The sequence below is a fragment of the Vombatus ursinus genome, unplaced genomic scaffold (genome assembly GCF_900497805.2).
Source record: "Vombatus ursinus unplaced genomic scaffold, bare-nosed wombat genome assembly UNPS02014770.1, whole genome shotgun sequence".
Taxonomy (NCBI): Eukaryota; Metazoa; Chordata; class Mammalia; order Diprotodontia; family Vombatidae; genus Vombatus; species Vombatus ursinus.
Window position 1 is genome coordinate 14,938,762 of NW_020954548.1, and position 26,268 is coordinate 14,965,029.

Below are 26,268 nucleotides of genomic sequence, written 5' to 3' on the forward strand. Positions count from 1 at the left end.
TCACTCAACCTTGTTTGCCTCAGTCTCTCATCTGTAAAACGATCTGGAGAAGGAAACGGCAAACCACTCCAGTATCTCTGCCAAGAAAACCCCAAAATGGGGTCACAAAGAGTGGGATATGACTGATATGATTCAGCCACAACAAACCACTGTCTCCCTCAGAGCTAACGAAAATAATACTCTTTAATTCTTTCTTGACCTCTCTACAATATTAGACATGGTTGACCATCCTCTCCTTCTTGATACTCTTTACTCTCTGGGTTTTTTATGACGTTGCTACTGGTTCTCCTCAAACCTGTCTGACTGCTACTCTCAGTCTCCTTTGCTGGTCGTGAGTCATGTCATACCTCCTAACTATGGGTATACCCCAAGGCTCTGCCCTGGACCTTCTCATCTTTCTCCACTCTTTCTTAGTGACCTTATCAGCTTACATGGTTTTAAGGATTGTCTTCATGCAAATGACTCACAGATCTGCATCTCTAGATCTGTTCTCTGTCTTGAGCTCCAGTCTTACTAGCACAAATTGCTACTGGACCATCTCAAACTCAACATGTCTAAAACAACTCATGTTTTCCCCTCTAAACTACCCCATTTCGAATTTCCCCATCTTTTAGGTTACCAAAGTTCACAACCCTAGAATCATCCTCAACCCCTTACTTTTACTCTGAATATTCAGTCACCAAATATTGCTATTTTTACCTCCATAGCAAATACATTCCCTTCTTTCCCCACAACCACCACCCTAGATCAAGTCCTCATCTCCTCTCGCTTTGATCATTTTAATAATTTTCTAATTGATCTCCCTGTCTCTAGTCTTTCCCCATTCCAATCCATTTTGCAAACAGCCATCAAAATGATTTTCCTAAAACACAGGTACGACTATGTTGTTCCCCTACTCAATAAACTCCAGTGGCTCCCTAATGCCCCTAAGATTGAATATGTAAAGTCCTCCTTGGCATTTAAAGTCCTTTACAATCTAGCCTCAATCTGTTCCAGCTTTCTTACTTATGGCTTCCTTTTACATGCTCTGCAGTCTAGCCAAACTAGCCTTCTTGCTGATCCTCATACGTGACACTCCATTGCTATGGTTTTACATTGGCTTGACCCCCATGCCTGGAATGTACTCCTTCTTCACATCCACTTCCACCTCTTAGAATCCCTATTTTACTTCAAGACTCAGCTCAGCTGCCACCTTATACGTGAACCTTTTCTCAGTCCTCTCAGTTACAAGTGCCTTCCCCCCAAATTGTCTTATGTCTCTTTTGTATATGCCAAAATATTTACATGTTGTACTTCTAGCTAGACTATAAATTCCTTGAGGGCATGGACTTTTTGCTTTTGTCTTTGTATGCCCAGAGCCGAGTTTAGTGCTTGGCATATAGTAGACAATTCATAAAAGCTCTTTAGTTGATTGACTGATTTAATTTAATTAACTCAATATTTTTAAAGGGCCTATTCAGCACTGGGGATGGAAAGATTAAGAAATGACACAAGTCTTGCCTTCAAAGACATTATAATAATATGATGGGAGGAGAGGAGCTAGATATATACACAATTAGTATAAGAGGGATAGACACAGATAGAGGTATGTTAGTAATGTTTAACAGTCAGCTTTCTGAGAACATGATTACACTTTTAAATTTAATCTGCATTATTAACATTTAATTAACATTTAATCTGTATTATTAACATTTTTTTCATCACTTACTTAAGTCTGTAGCAGGGGTGGGGAATATGTGGCCGCGAGGCCACATGTGGCCCTCTAGGTCCTCAAGTTTGACCCTTTGACTGCCACCTCCCGGTTGCTTTTGCCTTAAAAAAAAAATTCTCATGGTAATTATTTATCCCAACCAATTCTAGTCATTTGTCCCAGGTTCTTTCATTGACTGTCAGAGAACAGAGGACTGTGATCATCTGCCTCTAGGAAAGAAGGGTCTAAAAAATGTCCTTGTTTAGTTCAAGTGACTGCAGTATTTTTCCACACTACCCCCGCCCCCCACCTCCACCCCCTTTTCTTTTCGGAAAAGCATTCAAACCATGACTTGCAATCTCAGGATCTGCCAGGAGATGTCTCTATAGACAATCGTAGAGAAATAAAGTCTATACCTAACCCAAATCAACAGTAATGTGTACCTATGGTGTCACATGGTGGAACTGCCCCTAGCCAACTGTCTGCAACAAGTAAAACCTTAGTGATGGAAAATGAGAGATTTTCCTACCTAATTGTATATGTGTGTGTATGTATGTATGTATGTATGTATGTGTGTATATGTGTATATATGTATGTTTGATTTAAGAAATGCTTGGGAGGAGGGGAATGTATGTGTGTACGTGTATATTTTTAAATAAAACTGTAGGCAGTTTCCAACTTAAAAAAAAAATTGTCAATGAGTTATTTGTTTAGAATGACAGACATAATTTCCCGTAGAAAGGATATTATAAAAGGTGGTTAGGCTCCTGAGTTAATAGCAACTCGTATTCCTATGGTTCTTTAAGGTTTACAAAGCACTTTCATTAGCCAACCCTATGAAGGAGAAAGAACAAATAGTATTATTCCCATTTTTCAGAAAAGGAAAGTGAGGCCCAGAGAAGTATGTGAAGTGACTTATCCAGGGTCACCTAGGTAATGGGTTAGAGCTGGTCTTCCCGCTTAGAACTTCTATGTCCACATCCAGCTCTATTTCCGTGCTACCACACAAACACCCTAAAGTCTATTTAACCTCTAATGTAGCAGAAATACCAAATGTCTCCAACCATATTTGTTTCTATTATTTTTCATTGCCAGTGTATAGTATTTATATTCAGAAGTACATTCTGCTTGCTGTGCATGGCAAGGAAAGAATAGGATGGCATTGGGAACATACCTCTTCTCCTCCCCTACAGCTGCTGGCCACCCATTTGGGAGCAAGATAGGAACCATATCGTTTGAGAAAAATACCTTACTCTTCTGCGTATTGGCTGCTCTTGCATAAAGAGCATTTGTAAGTCAGGTATTTCGAAAGTCAAGGAATGCCTCAACTTTCAAGCATTTAACAACTCAATTCAAATCTACCAACATTTATTTAACATCCATTGTATGCAGAGCAAACCCATCAATAAAGTATAACATGAAATGCTATATGATGAGTGGATTGGAGAGATACAAAGAAAAATATTGCATAAGAGAGGTTTGAGAGGGAAAGGTCTTTGCCACTGGGGAGGGGGTTAAGCCAAAGAAGCTTCATAGACATTTCTTTAATTGAATTGAACTTAAAAAGATGGAAAATAATTCACTAAAAAAAAATAGTATATTCAAGGCCTACGCAACAGGGTTGGTAACATCACTGTGGCAGCTTTTGTTCCGGGAACAGAGGCGAGTATGTGTAGGGAGTGATATATAATAAGTCTCGACAGGTCCTGTCAAAGAGTAGAGGGCTTTCCAACCCAGGAGGAGTTTGAGTTTGACTTGGTAGGCAATAGTCTGCCACGGAAGATTTCTGAGCAGGAGAGTGTCAGGATTAGATCTAGGCAGAAGGGAGAATTACTGTCAGAAGCACTGAGTGGCGGGAGGAAGCCCACCTCTAATTAAAAATTTGCTAGGGACTAATATACAAAGGGTGTAATCCACATAGCTAATAATCACAGCAACGTGTAGATGCTACTGAAATTTGTCTCCTTTGGGGAGAAGCAGTGCCCACATCAGCATTCTAAAGACATGATGTAGTAAACAGCCTTTCTAATTAAAGGGGAAGGGATTTGGAGGAGACAAGCTAGAATAAAAAAGTATTTAAAAAAAAAAAAAACAAGGATGCCAGGGAGCTTTCAAAAGAAAGGGAAGGATTTACGTGCAGTAGGGAATGTCTGGGGGGCCTGATTCTGCAATGCCAATGAGTTAGTGGTATAATGGAAAGGGTTGATTTTATTATATTGAAATCAAGGCGAATTTTGCTTAAATAAAGCTATCAGACCTTGTTGGTTAATGATTCTACATGGAAGTTTACATCCTTTTGATAAAGCTCAGAAGGGTTTATCTGTATTATAATCAAATTGAGTATTTAAGACCTATTTTAAAAAAAAAACAAAACACCACCACCTCAAGATGAGAATTTATTAGGTCTTGGATTTAGAATTTAAAGGTGGTCTGGACCTCAATGACCATCCAGTCCAACCCATATCAGAATGGAATCTCTACTATAACATACTCAACAAAATCATCCCTTTCTTTATACACATGAGGAATGTTTAGCACCAAAGGGTTAGGTGGCTGGTCCAAGGCCATGCAGATAATAAAGATCAGAACCAAGGTTCAAACTCACATCCTTTGACCCAATACTAATGCTTTTTCATATATCAATCACATGGAATTAGAAGGAAGCATGACTAGGACCATTCTGCTAGATTTTGAGTTCAATTTCTGGCTAAAGTCAGGAATGATCCATGTACAAATCTGATGATTCATTAGCTGATTATCTGATGCCGGATAATAAATGAAATCTTAGACTCTTTTCTTTCAGGTTGCTTTTAAAAAAAAATATTGACAGCCATCTACCAGGGGAAGTGAAAGGAAAAAGGAAATCAAACTGGTGTATCTCAAAACATTTTAGAAACTCTTACAAAACTTCTGGCAGGACAGGTGGTTGAAACCCTAGTCTAAAATAAAGCTTTTGGATTATCCGTGGATAGCAATTATCCCTTCTGATTTCTGGTCCGCATTCCTGGGAAAAGTCAAGAGCTGACTCTGTATGAATATAGGGTTCAATAGATATACCAACGCATATCAAATACTTTGTGAGGGCTTTTTGTTTTTATTTTAAAGTTCCAACTTTATCCTTAAGGCATACACATCTTGCATATAAATGCACAAGTATTTATGAGAATTATAATATATGCTTTCACATGACCTTTCATTGAGAATCTCAAGGTACTTAATAAGCATTAACTAAGCCTCATGTAATCTTTGAAGTAGAAGGTTAAATAAACTTTGGAAAATGGAGAAACTGAGGCATAGAAAGGTTAAATAATTTGTACACAATCACTTTTGACCCATGACTTAGAATCCCAAATTAACATTTTAGTCATGGCAAGCAAATCTTTCCCTTATTTTAATGTGGCTTTCATCAGAATCTAACATTTGTATAAACTAATCACAGACATAAGTACAAGAATGTGTTTCAGTGAATGGAAAATCCAGAAAGAGACTCTTTGCCTAAACCTGCATGGTTTACTCTTGACATGCACATGCATTTGTCAAGAAAAAAACCCTCTCTGCAGGTTGTTCATTTATATAAGGAGTAGTGAGTGTGGATTAGTATTGAGTGCTGGATTTGGAGTCGCTAAGACGTTGGTTAAAATTCCACCTCGGACAGTTGCTTGCCCTGTGATCCTGGGCAAATCACTTAACGTCTCTCTGCTTCAGTTTCTTTATCTGTAACATGAGGGGTTGGACTTGATGATCTCTTAGGTCCCTTCCAACTTTTAGGCTGTGACCCTATGAATAATTTCCTGAGGAGCCATTCTTCAAAATTCTTTAGTTCAGAAACATGAGCAAAAATGTTCACAGTATAGTATGAACTACGAGTATTGTATGTGTCATTCAATTTAGTAAATATCCAGTAAGCGCTTATGATATAAATGGATGTATAAAAGAATTGAAAATCCAACATTTCTACCTCTCTGTCACTTAATTAGCTGTGGGACTCTAGACAGCTCAGTATTTTAACCTGTGTTTCTGCTTCCTCATGTGTAAAATGGGAGGGTTAGAGAAGATGGCCTTCAAGGACCTTTCGAGCACTAAATCTATGATGCTATGATGAAAACATGAATTCAGAAATGCACCAAAGTACACTAGGCATTTAAACTGTTTTGGGTACTAGAAATTAAAACATAAAGAGTAGCAGCCCCTACCTCAGGAAACTTACAATCTATTAGAAGGATTTAGACACAATGAGGAAGATGCGTAGATAATGTTTATATTAGAAGTGATACAAATGGACAAAGAAAGTTCACTTCAGTTATATTATTTGTCTTCTTTACATTTATATCAGAATGTTTCGGTGTCATCCCTAGAGGCAGCTATGTGGTACAGAGGACAGAAAGCTAGACCTGAAACCAGGAAGACTTGAGTTCAAATTCTACTAGCTATATGAGTCTAGACAAGTCACTTAAGTTCTGTCTGCCTGTTTCCTCATCTGTAACACAGGGTTAATAATAGCACCTGCTTCCCAGGATTGTTGTAATGGTCAAATGAGAGAATATCTGTAGAGTGTTATGCAAACCTTAAAGTGCCGTGGAAATGCTAGCTATTCTAATGGTTATTATTACTGTTATCTACCACAAACCTAACAAAGGCTTAAGTTCATAGAATCATTGAATTCAATCCATCAAACCTTTATTAAATACCCCTAAGCGCATGTCACTTTAGATAGAAAGACAAAAAGCAAAAAATAGCGTCTGGGGGATTTAACACATAAACAAGGAGGTAAGTTTAAGCACATTTGAGAAGGAGGAAACACTGGGGGAATCAGGGAAGACTGCAAAATGTAGGCAGCCACCACCCTGAGTTAAAGGAAGCTAAAGATGCTACCAGAACTAGCAGGATGGTGAGAACTGAATTTGCCAAGGTTAGGAAAGAACAAGGAAGGCGCTTTGGCCAGAGTGTATGAAGTGTGGCAAATCGGGAAAGGTGTGACACAATCTGGAGTCAGATTGGGAAGGATTCTAAATGGTGAACTGAGAAATGTGTGTTTTAACTTAGACACAAAAGGACGTCACAGAAGATTCTTGATAGGATCAGGTCAAGTACTTTAGGAATTATTCCCATTAGCTTGTAAACTCCTTGAGGGCAGGGACTGTCTTTTGCATCTCTTTATATCCCCAGTACTTACCACAGTACCTGACACATATTAGGTGCTTAATAAATGTTTATGGAATGAATGAATGAATGGATGAGAGAGGGGGGAAGACTAGAAGCAGGAAAAGCAAACAGGAAGCGGTTTGCTAGCAGATAGAGTGTCAAATTTAGAGTTGGGAGCATGTGCGTTCAAATCCTGCCTCAAATCCTCAGTGGTTGTACAACTCTGGGAAAGTCTACTAGCCAATCTATGCCTCAGTTTGTAAAATGAGGGGGTTGGATTTGCTGGCCTCTAAATTCCAACAATTTATGGTTAGTCATCGACTCCAAACCCCTCTCTTTATGGAGAAGTAAATTGAGGCCCACAGAGCAAAGTAACTTGGTGGTTGTACCCTTCTGAATTTAAGTAAGAATCTGGGTACTCACTTGGCTGTTCAGACTGCCATTAAAGAAGCTGTGGTTAACATTAGTAAGGAATGGATTCCTGAAAGAATTCAATATTGAGAGGCATTTATAACTTACTGAGACTTTGTTGAAATCTGTCCAAATCTGTTCCTTTTCATTCTTTGTTCCTTCTCTGTCCTTGGAAGAAAAAAAATGGATTGGAGTCAGAGGAGTTGATTTCAAGTATTGGCTCTCCAACTGACATTCCTGACCTTTAGCAAATCACAGACTCTGAGCCTCAGGGTCCTCACCCGTATAATGAGGGATTTTGATTAGATGATCCCTAAGGTGCCTTTCTGCCTTTCATTCGTCTTATTTCTGTCTTTTCTCCTTGCTTTCCTTGCCAGTATTTATTTTCTTCCTTCTCCTCATTCTCTCAACCTGACAGGGGTTGTTTGCCTCATGTTGTTTCCACTGGCATTGTAACCATCATTCCTACCTGTTCATCTCGGAACTCTACAAGCTTAGGGATTCTTTGCTTCTCATATTGTTTTGTTTCATGCCAGATTTGAATTCGTTTGCATCAAAAACCCATCTTGAGTTGCAAAAGTTACAGAGTTTATTTTTCAGGAGAAGTATTTATGTGGCTGTGGAAGTCTTCAAATTTTAGTATGATGTGTTTATTATGATGTATTATTAGACTTTGATAATAGCCTTGCTTTAACACAACTTCTGAAATTAACTCCCTCTTAGAAATCAGGGAAAGTCCTGTGTAATTTGAGAGCATTATGTTTATGATACTGGTAACCAGCCTTTCTGGAGTGTAAGGAAAAATTAAGAAGGAAGATCTAGGCAGAAATAATGGGATGAAGAAGAGGAAGGGAAACAGAGATTGGATGCTATTGGAAGATCTGGGAGGCAACAGTGGCCTCCTATAGGTTTATGAGAAAGGGAAGTCAGTAGCAGGTACAATGGAAAGAGAACTGGACCTGCCTGTGTTCAGGTCCTGTTCGGACCATCAACTCACTGTGTGATCTTGGGCAAGTTACTTAACCTCACTAACCCTCAGTTTCTTCATCTGTGAAATGAGAAATTTGACCTAAGTGATCTCTAAGGTCCTTTCCAGTTTTGATGACCTACAAAAGATTACAAGTCTGCAGGAGGGGGTCACAATGAAGGGTAACAGGTAGTGAAAATGCTGAAATCAGATTGGAGACTTAAGGAGAAAATATTAGAAAAAACAAACCCAAACTCCTGTTCCAAGTTACTTGTTTAAAAAAAATCGGCTGTCCATAATTTCCCCCATATTTTTCTGCTTGGACACCAATAGGAAGACTCTATGTCAGCTACTGAACTATATGCTGAACTATACCTACTATGATTATGTGTGAATTAATGGTCACAATATCACAATCCTTGGGAAAACCTATGTAACCTGCAAGAATTAATGCTACATTTCTCATGAATATCTTTCTTTTTCCTCCTTCCATACCTAGTTTGGAATTGAAATGGTCCCACATTCAATTGCCCCAGACTGAATATGAGGTGTGTGAAAACGTGAACACATTGCCAGTGAAAATCACCAGGACAGGCCATTCTATGGAGTCAGCCTTTGTTGGAGTAAAGGTAACTTTAAAATGTAAAGTTATAAACCTGAGTGTAAGGTTGCTGAAAGTGCTTGGTGAAACCTTCCTGTGACCTGGAAACCTTCCCAAACAATCAATGTGAATTCACATTCCACCCTACTCCTGGGATTTTGACGGTGAATTCTTCTGAGGTCATTCCAGCCTCTGTTCATGTTCATTTGTATATGACTGAAATGTGTTCTGAATGAACCCCACCTATAGAACTTTAGGTGGTTATCTGCATAAAGTTTGAATTTTGATTTCATAATCATATAGTTAGGATTAGTTCACTGACAACATATGATTTAGAAATAGAAGCTTATTTCCCTCCTGCTCCAGTAAGACTAATAGGAGTAAAGAAAATTACATAAATGAGGCACAGTGAATTCTATGTATTATTTAATTTGTGGATTATATGTAAGAAGTTTTAATCCCAAACTAGCTTCCTCCTACCACCTAACACACTTAAAAGCTTTCCTTCCTTTCTTTCCTTCCTTCTTTCCTTTCTTCCTTCTTTTCTTCCTTCTTTGCTTCCTTCCTCCCTTATTTCCTTCCCTTCTTCCTCCCTTCCTTCCTTCTTCTTTTTTCTTTTCTCACTCCCTTCCCTCCTTTCTTCCCTCCTTCCTTACTTCCTTTCTTTTTTCTTTGTTTTTCTTTCTCCCTCTTTCTTTCTTCCTTGTTCTTTTCTACCTTCCTCTCCATTCATTCATTCAACAATAGACCATCCCCTTCTTCAGTTGATATATTCATAGAATAAATCATAATTTAATATTAGCCTAGGCCCACAAAGAATTAGAAGGTTGAACTTTGCACAAATTTGTGCATTTTTGGAACGTTCCAAAGCCAAGTAGAGATGATTTTCAGAATATCTGCTATTTTGATTATCTGTAACACCCTTCATTAGTATAGATAGTCAAGAATTAATCATAGTTAATCATAACCCTTTTCACAATGGAAGTGTTCCAGAAGGGCTTATTTCAGGATGAAATAAGATTCCTTTAAGGGAATAAAAAGAGAGAATAAAAAGGAAGCTTTGGCAAAATTAAACCAAGAATATCCTTGCCCTACCTCACTTTTAGAGAAAAGGACAAATATTAGGCTCTATGAAATCATATCTATTTTAAGCCTCGATTATAATAGATCAAGTATCTATGAAACACTTATTTTCTAATAAGGCCAAAAGGTAAGGTGAGGTGCTTATGCTTTAAAAAGAGGCTTATTTCCTATGTTCACTGACATAATAAACATTCATCCATTAAAATAGCCAAGAGCATAGAAGCAATATGGTTAATGTTGGTTCAGAAGGTTCAGAAGCCCTTGATTCAAATCTTGGCATGGCCACTAATTATTTGTATGAACTTAGATCTGTTTCTTCTCCTCCCTGGGGCCTCAGTTTCCCTATCTGGATAATGAGGAGATTGGATAAGCTCTCTAAGGTTCTTTCCAGCTTTAAATTTGATAATGTTCCATATGCGTGTACGGTTGATTATTTACAGAAATATCTGATGATGTGCCTTTGTCTTTTCACATATTCTTCTCTGCCTGTGTAGAAAATGCCATATGTTCCCGAGTTTCTGCCAGTGCCATTATCCACTTTGCCAATATAGAAATAGTTGATGTGATTTTATACTTACTCCTATTTTTGACTAAATAAGCAGTAGTAACTACATCATGAGCTGTAGGATCAGACTTGAAGAATGTCAGAGTTGAGCTCATCAAATCCAATCCCTCATTTTACAGATATGGAAACTGAGGATCACAGGAGTGAAGGGGCTTGCCTAAATTCACATAGCTAGTGTGTGTGACAGATCTATGAGTTAAAACAAACTCTCTTGGCAAATCATAGAATATATTTGCAAACTTCAACATGCTAATATGTAGTAGTTATTATTATGTTTTATTTTTACTGATGTAGTTTTCTTTTCACTATGCCATGATCTCTACTCCCCATCAGCCTGAGTTTGCAGTCCTTCTTTCCTGAGGCAAATCTACCATGTATTTCTGTGTGAATTCAAGGCTCACACAAACTTCATCTTTACATTATTGGCCATATGACAAAAAAAGGAGGAAAAAGATGATGAGCTTTTATTCTATGCTCTTGGCATATGATTAAATCATTCTCCCTAATCTAACAGACCTCTCTACCTGCCTTGATCTGTCCTATTTCTTTTCTCACATAAGCTTCTGCACACTCCATGGTGGTAAATACTAGATAATTGCACATGCAGGTCTCATGCAGGGACCCAAGTGTAATGGAACCTCCAGCATATGGTAAATACAGGTGTACAATAGCCTGCCACTTCTCAATAAGAGATTGTTCCACGGGAGCTTGGGCATCACAAATAAAGAGGGAAGAAAAGCAATGGAGACAATACTAGGAAGGACCATCTGATAAAAATACTTCCAATTCAGACATGTTAAAAGATACCCATTCTCTTTGTTCCTCTCAGAATTTTTTTTTAATGGAGATATTATTTGAGGTTACTCTAGAATGCAATTTGAAAGAAAGTAAGAAGGTGCTATATTTTACACCTAAGAAAAGAAAAATATTTTTACAATTCATTCCATTTTATTTCTATTAAGGAAACCCACTCATTGTAAAAGAAAAGAAAAAAGAACCTATTTTCCAGTAAATTAGCTTCTGAGAAGATTCTTGCCTCCAGAATCTTCAATGATTCCATTAAAAATATACTACGCCTACACACAAAATGAATAAACTCAATATTGAAAACAAATCCGGCAGCATGGGTTTGGGCAGGCAGGACACAGAAAACATGAACCTATCCAATTTATCTGAATTTACATCACTAAAAGAAAGCTTTTCCCCTCTCCCCCTCTCCTTCCTTCCCTGACTCCTTCCCCCTCCCATCCTTTTTAAGGTCAACCAAGTATCGGCTACAATTGGAAAAGATTTCACTGTGAATCCATCTAAGCTGATTCAGTTCGATCCAGGTATGTTTTGCCATGACAATTTGCTTTGCTTTTTTGGAGGGGAAACTGGGAGTTTGTAAAGAGGTGTACATGGTGTGTGACACTGTATATTAGATAGCCGTGGCCAATTAGAAATTTTCTAACGTCCATGGATTCTTCATACTCTCGTTTCCCATCCTTAAGTTAGTTGTTCCAATCAGAGAGAAGTGACCTGAAACTCTAGGCCTTTCCACTTACTTTTACCACAGTGGGTTCCTCTAACTGGCATATTACTATTTGTAGAAGATCTGTCTGTGACTCAGTAATCAGATGACTGGTAATTTTCCTTGCCCTCTGCACCCTAATGTAAACCTTCCTCTCCCAGAGGTTGGAAACAAACAGACATTCATCTCATTGGATGGGCTTCTGTGTTGTCCAGGCTCAGGGGCTGACCTGATTCTTAGTATTCTAAAGCAAAGGGCTAGGGAAGACCTGAAGTAAATGGAGGCCTGAGGATGGGGACCAGGATCTAGGACCACATTAGAGCACTAGTAAGTCCACCATTTTTGGCAGCTACTATATGATACTTCATAAGAAGTTGGGGCAGAAGAGGAGCCCCTATTCTGCCCCAGAAAATTGAGCAAACCTGTATATAAGACAAAGGGAGTCTATTCTTAACTCTTACCCGAGCTTAAAACATGGAGTATGAGAATTTGTTATTTTTATTTTAATATGTAAGATTTTTAGATGTTACTTGGTCAACAATTATGCTGTTCTCCTATAGTATTTAACTTTCTGACATTCTTCAAGCTGACTATATGCTATGTAAAGAATGACTGCAGTTAGTTTCTTTTTCATCCCAATTCAGTACCTCTTGATTGGTGAACTCGTATTCTCTAAGTTTATACCATGAAAGTACAAGCTCCCGTAGATTCTACCACTCTGGAAGAGTTTGAGTTTGACTCATGACCAACTGTGTGTCTGTGACTGAAGACCAACCTACCCTAGTTGGGAGAGGCTCATCACCAAAAGGTTAGCCAGAGGGTGATGAATTTTTCAGCTGCAGGCATTCTTAAAGACCATCTATTATGGCAGGAAGTTTCAGATCTGCATTGGTGGAGCCAAATTAACAAGCAATTTTTATTAAGTGTCAGACTCTAAGCAGTGATGGGGATATCTACACAAATGAAATTCGTATAGTACTGAAATAATGTCTGATTGCCTTCTTCTGATTCTGTTCAGTGACTGTGAACCCTCCTGCTAGGGTCAAACAAGATGGGAGGGCTTGATTGACTTCACTGTGCCTTGTTTTCTACCTCTTACGAGGACAAATCTTACCTCTCAGTTTTCAATAGGCTTCAATAATTTGTCTTGTGATTCCAAATGGAGTTGAGTTTTGTTACAAGTTTAAGCTTGGGTTTGGTTTTCAGTAAACTCTGAGCAGGCTAATTATTGTTCTATCTAGATTGATAGATCTTTGAACAGGAAATTAAGGGAGGCTCTGGAATGTCCTTCCCTGAATATTTAAAAGAAAAGGCTAAATACCCATCTATCTAGGTTGGTCTGGGTATAATTTTTTTCCAACACTAAAGATTTCTGGAGGTCCCAGTTAGCCTCAAGTTTTAGGGATACTTTTGAATGCTTCAAGAAATAATATAGATGGAGAAGGAAGGTGGTTTGATGGTCAGTAATAGACATGCAAAAAAGGTCTTAACTGCCCTCAAGAAATTTATAGTCTCCATGATCCCTCTGCCTTCAATTACTCATCTCTCCAACTCATCCTTCATGGAGCTATCAAAATGATCTCCCTAATACATCTGATCGTGGCATTTCTTTATTCAAAAGCCTTCTCATTTCTGGACATCGAAATCTCTCTTTCTTCAAGGCCCAGATCAGGTGCCACATTCTCCAGTGAAGCTGTCCCTGATCCCCCTCATGTGAAAGTGATCTGTCCTTCCTCAGTTTTTTTTCTGGATGCCTTTGTCTGTATGTCCTTTTTACCTTATCTTATTCTGTCTTGTACAGTATCATACTTATTTGGTCCCTCTTTCCTGTCTTTTCTTTTTCAAATACACTTTCCACACTGCTGCCAACATCATCTTCCTAAAGCATAGTTCTAATGATGTCACTACTCTATTTTAAAATATTCAGTAGTTCCCTGTTGTTTCCAAGATAAAAGTAAAAGTCGGGCTAGAACTGAAATCCCTCCACAATCTGGGTCCAACCTACTTTTCTAGCTATATTTAATGTTGTTCCCCTTCACACACTCTTCTCCGTCTCCCCACCTCTGCAGGCATTGGGATAGCCAATGACAAGGCACAGAGCCAAGAGATGGACTATCATGTTTAACTTCAAGCGGGCCGGTGTAGCTATAGAGAGGATAGAAGGGAGTAAAGTGTAGGAAGACTGGACAGTGAGAACTAGAAAATTCCAGCATGGTTGTGAGCCTGTGTGACTAGAAGGATTGCGGTGCTTTGGATAGCAATAGGGAAATTTGGAAAAGAAGAGGGTTTGGGAGAGACAGCGAATTCTATTTTCAACATGTTGAGTTTGAGATCTAAGATTTCTAGTTTCATATATCTAAAAGACAGCTGATGATTCAAGATTAGAGTTTAAGAGCAAAACTAGGGCTGTAAATATAGATCTAAGAACCATCTGCATCAAGATGGTAATTAAACCCATAGGAGCTGATGTGATCAATTAGCAAGATGGTATAGTGGGATAAGAAAAGAAAGCCCAGAACAGAGTGTTGTGGGGACACCTACAGTTAGTGGATATGACCTGGATGAAGATCTAGCAAAGGAGATTAGGAAGGAATGATCAGACAGGTAGGGGGAGAATCAGGAGAGAGTCTTGTCAAGAAACTTTGGAAAGGAGAGAGAATCCAGGAGGAGAAGGTGATTAACTGTGACAAAGTTTTCAGAGAGGTCGAGAAGGATGAAGATTGAGAAAAGGCCATTAAGATTGGCAGAGTGTTTTTCTACTGAGGGTTAGGGATGCTGTCATTTTTTCATCTCTCTAACATGAGCACCAAACACAATACCATCCATTCTTTCAAAAAACACTTATTAAACATTTATACCAAGCACTATGCCAGGCACATGGCATGTGCCTTCATAAAACTTATAGTCTAGTAAAATATACACAGCTAACTATAATGTATAATATTACATGATAAGTTCATTAAGGACATAAAAATGCTCTGTGAGATCTGAGGGGCAAGGTCATTACCAATGGACTTCTTAAGGGGAGATGACAATATAGCATAGTTCAAAATTCAATAGGGGAAGATGAGGGGGACAAGGTGTAATGTAGCAAGTGTTTGATAAATGCTTATTGAATTGAATATACCATAGGAACAATCTACTTCAGATATCATCTACCACCTTGAGTATAACAAGTTAGCAATAAGCCAGGATTTTTCAAGTACAAAATAATTTCTCCCCTACCCATGCCAAAGCTAATTTCTTCTTTATGGGAAGCCAAGGATATATCCTACTTTTCTCCAATACTGTACTGCTCATTAGCAAAGCCTTAACAGAGAATTTGGTGCTTCATGGTAACTGTCATAAATATGGTACCAGTGAAACACACTGGAATAATCAGAGAGCTGTAGAACATTGAGCACCAGGAGAGTATATAAGATGAGGATTTATTTAGGGAAAAAGGCTTAGAAGAATTTAAGCATCCTACCAAAGGGGAACTATGGCTGAAAACTATTCAAAATGAACACTGAATAAAACAAAGGAGTTAATGAATCAGTCGATTAATGTTTGTTGAGTACCGACTATGTGCCAGGCACTGGGGTTATGAATACAAAAATGAGATACTTCCTACCCTCCAGAGGCTTACATTTCACTGAAAGGATACAATATATTCATAGAGAAGTAAAAACAACACTTACTAGCTGTGTGACCCTGGGCAAGTCACTTAATCCCAATTGCCTAAAAACAAAAAACCAAAAGAGAAGTAAAAACAAATTATATGCAAAATAAACACTAAGTGATAGGAGGGAGTAGGGAAGAAGGCATTAACCACTGAGAGAATCAGGAAAGGTGCTTTGGAGTCAGTGACCCAAGACAAGATTTGAAAGGAGCTAGGGGTTCCAAGAGGCAGAGGTGAGAGAGAAATGCTGTCTTCTTCCCTCTCCGCATTTGCTATGTTCCTTCTTTCCCTAAAAAAGCCTTTGTCATCTTCACAGGGGCACCACAGAGACCAGAAGAGATGACTGTTCATCCCACCATAACAGCAGCCGCATGTCTGGGTTGGGGGTCTGTGTTCAGAGCATCAAAGCTGCTTTTATTAAGGTCCCAAGATTACTAGGAGCCGAGCTTAATTGTAACTCCACAGGCAAAGGCAGACAGAGAAAGAGAAATACTGGCTTGGGTTATTTCTAGAAACCACGCCCCCTAAATTATCTCCAGTAGGATATCAAAATCTTAAGTATGACATCATGGTGGAAGGGGGAGGGAGACCATTTCTTGGCTAGGAAACATGCTGGAAGCCAAGGCAGAGTGTCCATGGAGACAGCCCCCTTAACAAATAAGTCATTTCAAGATCTCTCTGCCCCCTCCCATACCACAAACTCCTACCAAACCATCATCCTAATTATCTCTGGCACCAGCATTTTGAGATTTTTTTTAAAGCAACTACTAAGATTTTAAGATTTTAATACTTGTTTATTCTCAACCAAAGAGGGAAAATGAGGTAGGTCAGTCAGGAAAATGGAACCTCAAATATGGTTGGATAACCATTTTGTTTCTCCCACATAAGGCGGCCAATTTTTTTTCTTTTTGTTACAGTGTTTGCCTTTATAGGAAATCACCATTGTCCAGGAACAAATGTGTTTTAGTGTTATTTGGGGGAACAGCAGGAGTGCAGTCAGTCAGGAAGAGCACAATAGATCACCCAGGCTACTCCAGCCTTGCTGTAGACATGTTAATTCATATATTTCTCTGACACCTAGGTTGATTGAAATAGCAATTAAAGAGTAATTAAAATGTTTACTTCTTGTAGGAATGTCAACTAAGATGTGGAATATAGCAATTACCTACGATGGATTAGAAGAAGATGATGAGGTCTTTGAAGTAATTCTCAACTCCCCTGTGAATGCTGTTCTTGGCACAAAGACAAAAGCCAGAGTGAAAATTGTGGACTCAAAAGGAGGTATTCTTTTGATTCTCATCTTGAAATCAGGGGCAGTCTTGGCTCTGCAGTCCACTTAGCTTTCAACAGCCAATGTGCTTGATAACGCCTTCAAATCAAAATGCTTAATTTCTTGTCAAGAAAGCAACCTGGGCCATGGTAGGCCCTTTATCCTGGCATCAACTTCATGCTGTTTTCCTCCTGCTAAGAACTTTTGCTGGAGAAAAGCAACAAGTCAGAACAGGGTTGTTGTTGGTGTGTGTGTGTGTGTGTGTGTGTGTGTGTTTTCTCCTCCTACCCTTTTTCTATTTTCTCAGAGGGGACAAAAAAAATGTCATTGAAAAATCTATCGATAATTATTTTCCCCTAGAGATCGCAGAGCTGTAATTATCCTCCTCTGTCAAAGAGATCTCTGAATGCCTAAAACCCCAGCCCATATTACAGCAGGACCAGGAAAATCACGAGAGGAAGCAGTTGAAGAAAATTACAAATGAAAGATGCAGCTGGCTTGGGAATCCAGGAGCAGCTGGAGAATATTAATGAATTACCTTGGGCCCACCCGAGCCAACTAGGTTCTGTGTGGCATACACTGCAGAATAGCCTGTAGAACCAAATAATGTGAAGAATCATGTCAGCCTTTGGTGTTCAAGCCTTTTTATTTTCCCTGACAAGCATCTCAGTAGATGGCTCACCACATTTCAGAGACTCTGTTAATATCTAATATCCTCAGTTCTCCTTTCCATTTGTGTACCCCAGTTTTTACCTCCCTCTTACTTATAACCAGTGTCCTGAAATACAATAAAAATAGTGTCTCTAGCTCTTGTTCTCTCCTTTTAATTCAGAAAGGAAGAGATGATGAAAGAAAGGAAGAAGGAAAGGAAGGAAGGACAGAAAGGGAGAGAGTAAAGAAGCAAGAAAAAAAGAAAGGAAACAAAATGGAAGGAGAAAAGGAAGGAAATCAGACACTGCTCTTTTTCCTTCATAATATGCCCACAACATTTCTAAATTAATTTCTTTCTCAGGAGGATTTTTATAAACCTGAGACTCCCCACATGAAGCATGAAACACCCTCAAGGAAAATATTTTGACCTTAGACTTTTAGACACTTATTTCCCCAGATATCTGTTTAAAAAAAAAAAAAGCTTTTTGGGCTTCAGACAGAAGTAGTGTCTTTTGGATTTGGCATTTTTGTTGTAATAGTGACTATTGAACCATACAGAAAGGAATGGTTTCATGGTCTTACAAAATCTCTAAGCAATCTCTGTTTCTGTTGCATGGCATCAGGGAGGAGTGTCGGTAGTATGCATTGTCTTTGGAATGGCAATTAACAAAAAGAGGTATTCAGAAATACTTTAACAATAAAAGAGAGATGCAAGTTTTTTCCAGATTCTTAGAGGGCTGAACTTTAAAAAGTGAAACCAGTTTTGCTATATGTATACTCATTCTTATTACTCAATAGTCACACTTTCCATGAGCTGAAGTGCACGGCTCTCCTGGAGAGAAACTGATAGAAAAGGAAGGAGTTACTGGCAAATGACAAACAGGTAACATCTGGTAGAAAACTCATCCATCCACTTTTAGTGATAAGCTGTTCCATGAGATCAGTTATCTGCTTACGTAAAATGAACAAAACTGACCATCTGCCATCTTGTGTGATTTCAGGTCGGTGCCACCATTCACATTCCTCTGGCCAAATCCAGTACAACTCATGGGGGAAAGGCATGTGGCTCCCACTTTCCCCAGGCTCATCATCACCCTCCATTCTTGATGGGATCCATTTGGAAGGAAGATACCCTTCATCTTCCAAAGAGGGGATAACACCCAGCAGAGGGGACAAGCTTCAGGACTTTGACTTAACTGATATTCCCAGGAAAAGGCTTAGGACGGTAGGAAATGGCAAAACAGTAAGAACCCCATGCAATTTAGAAATAAGATGGACAATTATCTGGGATGTTATTGACAGGATTTTACTAAAGAACCAAAATATTCTTAACTTTCCTGAAACAATTAAATGAGGTATTCCAAATCTTATGGGGGTGGTCTTTTAAGGGTCTCCTAATGGTCTCCTTGGCATAGTACTGTCCTTATCCAAGTGGTATATCATTTCCCAACTTTGGGCTTCAAGTCTTTTTCTTCCCCCAGCAATGGTGATTGACTTGCGTTTTGTCATTCATAGTCCTGTACTTGGCTCCTCTTGATTAAGGGAATGTATTTTCAAGACAGAGGTACAATCCGTTGTCATGAAGCCAGAGGCACACTATCGTACTCACAGTGGTCTCAAGCCTATAAGTTTGAATGCTAGGGGTATATATAGTGCTTTCACTCTGACCGAGCTAACTGGTCACATTGTCATATCCATATGTGTGGATTTATATATGTTCTACAAACTAAGCTACAAAACACGTTTTCTTTTTCTCATTAGGGGAATGCAAAGAAACAGAGAATTAATCAATTGTTTATAGATCTAGATCCCCTCTGATTTTTAAAAAATTCTAATGAATTTGGTAGATTTAACATGTCTTTAGATTAGAAACACACTTCTTTAAATTTTTTTCAAGCCCAAGTAAGTTTTAACTTTCAAGTTTTTCTTAGTTGTGCAATGAGAAGAGTATTACATTTGAAGTCAGAGGGTCTGGGCTCAAAGCCCCATTCTGTCACCACCTATATGGTCTTGGGCAAGTCAGTTACCTCCTATGAACCTCTCAATCATCTTTCAAATAGGGCAGTTGAACTAGCCAACCTCTAATGCTTCCTATTACTCTAAAGCTCTGATAATCGTTATTGTCCCAACCCAATTTTATGCCACTGGAAAGAAAACTCTAATGTTATTTTACTGTCTGTTCTTTTCAGGTTCACCCATCATCTGTTTATAGAAATGAAACAGACATCGTTTTTAGAGTAAGAATTCTCTGAAAGAATTATTCCATTCTACACTTGGTTATATGTTATATGTGATGGTATGATTATGCTTAGGAGTAGAGATTGTTTCATGCAGCTATCATTTCCTTTATTTTGTCTAGATGCATTTTCATTGGAGGACTTTTTTGAGTTTTATCTTGTAATGTTCAGTAGTCAGAATAAAAAAAATGACTTTTTTTTTTGCTTTTGACCAAATAAAAAGTAGCTAATTTGGGGGGGGTCTTGTCTGACTTTTGTTGTTTCTGTCTTAATGTTAAGTACCATGGTATGGTTGCTCTAAAAGTAGAGGATGAGAGATCTACGATAAACATGGAGAAGCCCAGAGAATCTATCATTAATCAGAGACCACAAAAGAAAAGCAGGAAAATAGAACCACTACAGGCAGATAAGATGGAAAGAATGCCCAATTTACAGTCCCCCAGTCAGGTAGGAATCATTTATGACTTTTCATTAAGCTTTTGACAAACTATTTGTTGTCATTGACACCTGTAAGTTTCTAGACTGGTCCCAAGATTTGGTGCAATTTATTTAACATAAAGACATACAAACCAGAGGGAGGATTGATGTCTTATGGTCTTGTAAAGTAATGGTCCTACAGCTAAGTCCATTCCCACCTTCTTTTGTCATCATAGGACCAGTCACCATCCTTTCCAAAGAACTGCACATTAGCATTAAAAGGACTCTTTCACTTTGAGGAAAGTCTCCAAAAATTATATCACTGCAATGGAACTTCATGGAAGCCATGGAGTCCAAAAGACAAGGTGGGATGCATGCTTAGCTGAAGAATGTTCTTGCTTAAATCTGCTTTGGAAGCCTGTGTTTGGTGGGGACGGGAGATGGTGCAGGGAAAGGCATTAATATGGTAGACAATGTCAACATTTAGTGTCAAAGATTATGTGACCATTCATTCATTTAACAAACATTCATTAAAAACTCACCCTATGCCAAACACTGTGTTAGGCACTGGGGAAGACATGAAGATTAAATGAAGTATGATTTCTGCCCTCCTGGTACTTAGAGAAGAAATAACGCACAAATACAGTTATAAAGTACACTCTTACATGACCAGTCTGTCAGATTCAGAACAAAATCTCCTGTGAAGACCAGAGTGAAGATTGTCCTAGCAGGATTTTGGAGAAAGTTGCATATAGGAGATAACTGAGTTAAATTAATCAGATTAAAAAAAAAGGAGACCGTGTGTTCCAATGGGAAAATTACTTCCCCTAAAGTGTTTTTCAGTAATTCACTCATTAATTGATTAAATACACATTTAAACTTCTATATTGGTGATAAAAACAACCAGAGGAGAAAAGCTATAACCTATAAAATACTGCTGAATTTGATGTTGTTTTTGTAGAAGACCACCTTCCTAAAGGTGAAGAATTAGCGTACTGTCTACTATTTAAATAAATAAATGAGCAGAGGGCTTTCCTCCTGCCAAGAGATGATTGTAGATTGTAAAGGGCATGACTGTGTGAACACTGACCATTCATTTCAGGAAGGGAATGAAAGAACCTGTCCCACTGGATGGAGCCCTCAAAATAGCCACTGCTACTCCTTGATTACAGAGCAAAAGGTCACCTGGAATGAAGCTGCTCAAGCTTGCAGGGAGAAGTAAGAGATCCTCTTTCATATTTTGACTTGTATTTCTTTATTCAGTTTTCCTTTTTTTTTTCTTCTTTTTTTTTTTTTTGGCTAGGCAATGGGGTTAAGTGACTTGCCCAGGGTAACACAGCTAGTAAGTGTTAAGCGTCAGGTCAGATTTGAACTCAGATCCTTCTGGCTCCAGGGTCAGAGCTCTATCCACTGAGCCAACTAGCTGCTCCCAGTTTATGTATGATTTATGTGTGTGTATGTATGGTGTTTTGGTCATGGATTTTTTTTTTGGAGGGAGGGAGTGGGTGCAGAAGGATGAAGGTCATAACCTTCCTTTTGCTCTCAGAGGACTTCTGAAAACCCCACTGTAGATCAAAAATTGCTGTGATGACCTGAAAACTGATTGAGTGCGAACTGACCCTTAGGTTCATGTACTGGGATACCACCAGACCTTGCCTGTCTCAACAGTCCCTCCTCTCTGGCAACCTTACCACCTCCATTCTTGGCAAATGGGAACAGAGATTTTTCTAGGTCATCAGCCTTATAGGCTCCTGTTTTACTAGGTAGGACTCAAGGCAATTTGATTTGAAAATGACATCAGATGATAATGAAAGACTTGTAGCATCAAGTCTGTGGCAATGCAGAAAGCAAGTCCCTGATGTTGTTGAAATAAGAATGCTACAGAACATTAAAAAGAGCCCTGACTAGTGTCTGTTGTCATGGGACCTGGGTTCAAATCCCACCTCTGATGATTACAAGTGTTACCCCCCAACCACAGTTTCCTCATGAAGGCCTTGTAAGCAAAAGGCAAGCCCTGGTCCATTTGCACAGCAACTCCTAAGGGACTGTGATCTACACCCGTAAAGTGTAGATGCTCACACATCTAAAACCATAGGTCTTTGGACTTATGAAGTCTTATTGGCTCTCTTGTCCACTCCCGACACTCTGGGTCATTGGAATTCAGCCAGACTCTCACTCTATTAGCTCCAACTTCTGGGAATGACTGGGCAGAATGAACAGCCTGGCCCCTCATTAAATTTTCCTTCATGTCGCACCTATCAGCCAAGCCCCAGCCAAAGGAGCCTTAGGCGTCTGGGTTGCCTCGTTGTTGCCAAGGAGGTAGGTTGAAGTGAATCTCCCAAAATGTTTAAAATATGTATCCTTCTGGCACTTGCTGCTAAAAGAGAAATAAAGCATTAATTTTGTCCTTCCATTTATAAACAGGGAGGAAAAGTGTCATAGCTCTTTTTCCTCACTTCACCAAGCTCAATGGACTATTCTTGAAAATCTGAAAACTGCCTTAATTTTCTAGGAGAGGCTCTTTCCACTTTGCCGGTCCTCTACACCTTACTTCGCTCTGTGTGCTCTGTGATGCAGTGACACTGGTCTCCTTGCCATTCCTTACACATGACTCTCCATCCCTCATCTCCAGGCATTTTCACTGGCTGTCTCCCCCGCCCTCTCCACCCTGGCTGGGGGGAACACTCTCCTTTCTCCTCTCTGTTTCCCAGCATCCCTGGCTTCCTTCAAGTCAATCAAAACCCCACCTTCTTCAAGAAGCCTTTCCTCTGACAATAGGGTTGTTGTGAGATTCAAATAAGATAATATTTGTAAAAAGCACTAAGCACATAGTAGGTGCCATATAAATGCTTAATACCCCTTCCCCTTCCCTCTGAGATTACCCCAATTTATCCAATATATAGCTTGTTTGCATGTAGTTGTTTGTATGCTGTCTCCCCCAGTAGACTGTGAGCTGCTTGAGAACAGGGATTATTTTTTGCCTTTTTCGTGTCCCCAGCATTTAGCACCGTATCTGGCACATAGTAGGTTCTTAATAAGTGCTACTTTACTTAGTGACTGAATGATTGAGAGTATTATGTTACGGTGTAAAGGAGGTTTGGTGGCAGTTACCCTCAACTGTACGACAAATGTAGCAGCTGCTCCTTCAGGAATTATAACAATTGTAGAAACCAAGGGGCACCTGGGATTTTCTGGTGTACTATAAGGAGAGGTGAATAAGGTAAATTTTTATTTTTCAGAGAGGCATTGTAGTAAACTGAAAAGCCTCAGAAGTTCTGGGTTCAACTCCTGACATTGTCACTTACTACATGAGTAGTCTTGGCAAGTCACTTAATCTTCCTGGGCCTCAGTTTCCTCACTGTAAAATGAGGAGATTGGACTAAAAGGCCTCTGAGCTTCCCTCCAACTGTAGATCTTTGATCCAGTGATCCTACTAACCTATAACTTATGCAAAAGCAAATATTCTCATCAACGTGCCATATGATCTGTAGTACCCATTTATTCCTCTAAATATTCATGCTGGCTGTAGCACTCTTGACAAGTCACTTAAACTTTTAGCGTCCCAGACAAAACTATCTAAGATTTTAAGTTGCAGAGCGGATGCCCATCTATGTTAGCAGAGAGAGTTTCCTCACCTACATTATTGAAATCAACATTTATTAAGCGCCTGCTGCATGCCAGGCACTGTGCTGAGTGCTGGGGATATAAAAGGAAGCAAAACACAGTCGGTAACCTTGTGGAGTTCGCAGATCATAGATACGGTGACTTTTGTTCAAGCTTTTAAAATTAAATATTGCTAGATTGTAAACTCCGAAAGGGGAAGAACAGTGCCTTATCTAAACTAAGAAACCTCCCTCCCCAATGTTCAGAACAATGCTCTATACACAGTAGGCCTTAGTATCTATTTGTTCATTGAATGAATGAATAAATGTGCTTAATTTCACCATATTTATCGACTACCTCTAGGATGTATAAGGTAATGAAACTCTGAAGTTTTTCAGCTGTTACAGAAACAGAAGGATTGAGGATCAAGATGGTGTTGGGATTTTAAGGATGTTTTTAGGATCTGAGATTTCATAGGTGTGAGTATTTTCCCCTTCAACAGTGTAGATACGGCTGCTCTACAAATTAGCAGATGGTCTTTGAGAGTTGCTGAGGCTAAATAGATGATGAGCCTCTCTGAACTTTGCTAGGCTTGTCCCTGGGCAACGTAAACAAAGTCCATCATGGCTTGTACTCAGAGCTTTTCCAGCTGAATGGAACCTACCATCCGCGTGTGCTCCTATGGCACGCCTCTAAGAACCCAGGGCTCAGCCCCAACCACACCATGAAAAGGCAGTCACCTAGGTCTTTAGTTACTTTTCTCTCCTGACTATTTGCCTTGTTATTTTTCTCACTCCTCCATTGGGCTATTTATACAGACCTTCATTTGTATTATTCTTACACACACACACACACACACACACACATGCACACTCACGCGCGCGCACACACACACACACATCTTAGTTGTAAATCCGTGGCCCTGTTATTGCTGATGATTCCTCTCTATTCCCTGCCTCTCACTACAACTTAATTTTAAACACCTACCCTCTGCCTACAAAAGGAGCCCATGCAGATTCACTGCTTACTTACCTATATAATACATTTGCACAACAAATAAATAGCATTAAGTGTCCTCCATTATCTGATATCAGTCTGCCTATACAGCCTTATTTTAACATGGCCCAGTGTGAACCCTATGGGCTACTCATAGTTCCCTAAACACATCCTGCACTTTCAATAAAAGTTCATCAAAGGCTTAATGTATACACAGACTCCTAAGTATTGAATATACTCCAGAACTGCAATGGAGTATTACTTCAGATTGTATATACAAAGATGAAAAATTATGCAGTCCCTGCCTTCAGAGATTATCAATTTTACTTGTATAGATGGAAAAATACAAAGATGCACAAGGATATGAGGAATTAAAAGTTAAAAGAAAAACTTCGGCATGCAAAGCTTTTATGAGAAATGCTAGGAAGGAGAAATCACTTTCATCTGGGAGGGGGCAAAGTGAAATCAGGGAAGAATTCTTAGAGTAAGTGATAGTTACTTATGATTTCTCTCCTCTACATATACTCTTCTCCTCCATCTCTGACTGTGGAAATATTGCCCATTCTTTTAGGCCTACATAAGGCCCAAGAAGGTTTTTTCCGTGAAATCTTCTCTGTCCACCCCAGCTGAAAGTGACTTCGCCTTCAGTAAATTTCTATATTTCTCTATTCTTTTCTTAAAGCCCTCATCACATACTGCCTTGTATTTGTGATTACACACACACACACACACACACACACACAAATACACATATACACACACATAGTCCTCTAATAAACTATAAACCCTTGGGCAAATGGCTCATTCATTCCTTATACCTCACAATACTTCTCATCAGATCTTGTACACACTCAATAAATATTTATTGAAAGAGTAAAACTGTAAATTTGTTAGTTTACTTGCTCATGTTATACATTAATATCCTCTAAACTCCTATGACAAATATACATCATTTAATATTCTCAATCCTCCATGAAAATCTTCCTCTAATGAGTGGGTGCTGTGAAGGTAAACATCACTTCTCAAAGCCTAGGTCAGCTAAAAAGAGAGACTTTGAGGACTAGCCCAGTAGACAATGGATGGCTGGAATCTGAGGACCAACGTAGGTCAGAATGAAAAGGCTTGCTACAAGGCAATGAATCTTTTACCCTCAACAAGTCCCAAATGCTGTCTGTTAAGGCTTAGTTGGAGGGGTGTGCTAGAGCCAGTTCTTAGGGCTCATGCCTATTGCTAAATTTGTAACATAAGCATTTACGCTTTAGAAATCAGCAAACATGAAAATCAGAGCTTATTTGTTATTTTGTTGATTGTCTAGACTTGAGAAAGTGATGAAAAACTATTAATAATACAGATTATACTTAAAAGTGTGCTATGAACATGTATGTATATATAGATATATGTACATATATCCATCTATCTATCTATCTATCTATCTATCTATCTATCTATCTATCTATCTAT

General features: G+C 39.0%; 1 protein-coding gene across 6 annotated transcripts in view; it reads left to right on the plus strand.

Moving 5' to 3' along the window:
• The window catches only part of FREM1 (FRAS1 related extracellular matrix 1), a 161,590-nt gene that overhangs the window by 127,021 nt on the left and 8,301 nt on the right, over positions 1-26,268 (plus strand). For 5 of the 6 annotated variants that reach the window (XM_027863226.1, XM_027863228.1, XM_027863227.1 and 2 more), the window contains 8 exons: positions 8,710-8,839; positions 11,718-11,790; positions 16,765-16,914; positions 18,556-18,779; positions 19,744-19,791; positions 20,071-20,238; positions 20,445-20,573; positions 21,311-21,426. In XM_027863226.1, the coding sequence (XP_027719027.1) occupies positions 8,710-8,839; positions 11,718-11,790; positions 16,765-16,914; positions 18,556-18,779; positions 19,744-19,791; positions 20,071-20,238; positions 20,445-20,573; positions 21,311-21,426 (1,038 nt within the window). Of the gene's footprint in view, positions 1-8,709; positions 8,840-11,717; positions 11,791-12,616; positions 12,687-16,764; positions 16,915-18,555; positions 18,780-19,743; positions 19,792-20,070; positions 20,239-20,444; positions 20,574-21,310; positions 21,427-26,268 lie in introns of those variants that run through there. The other variant, XM_027863229.1, reaches the window with a different exon arrangement.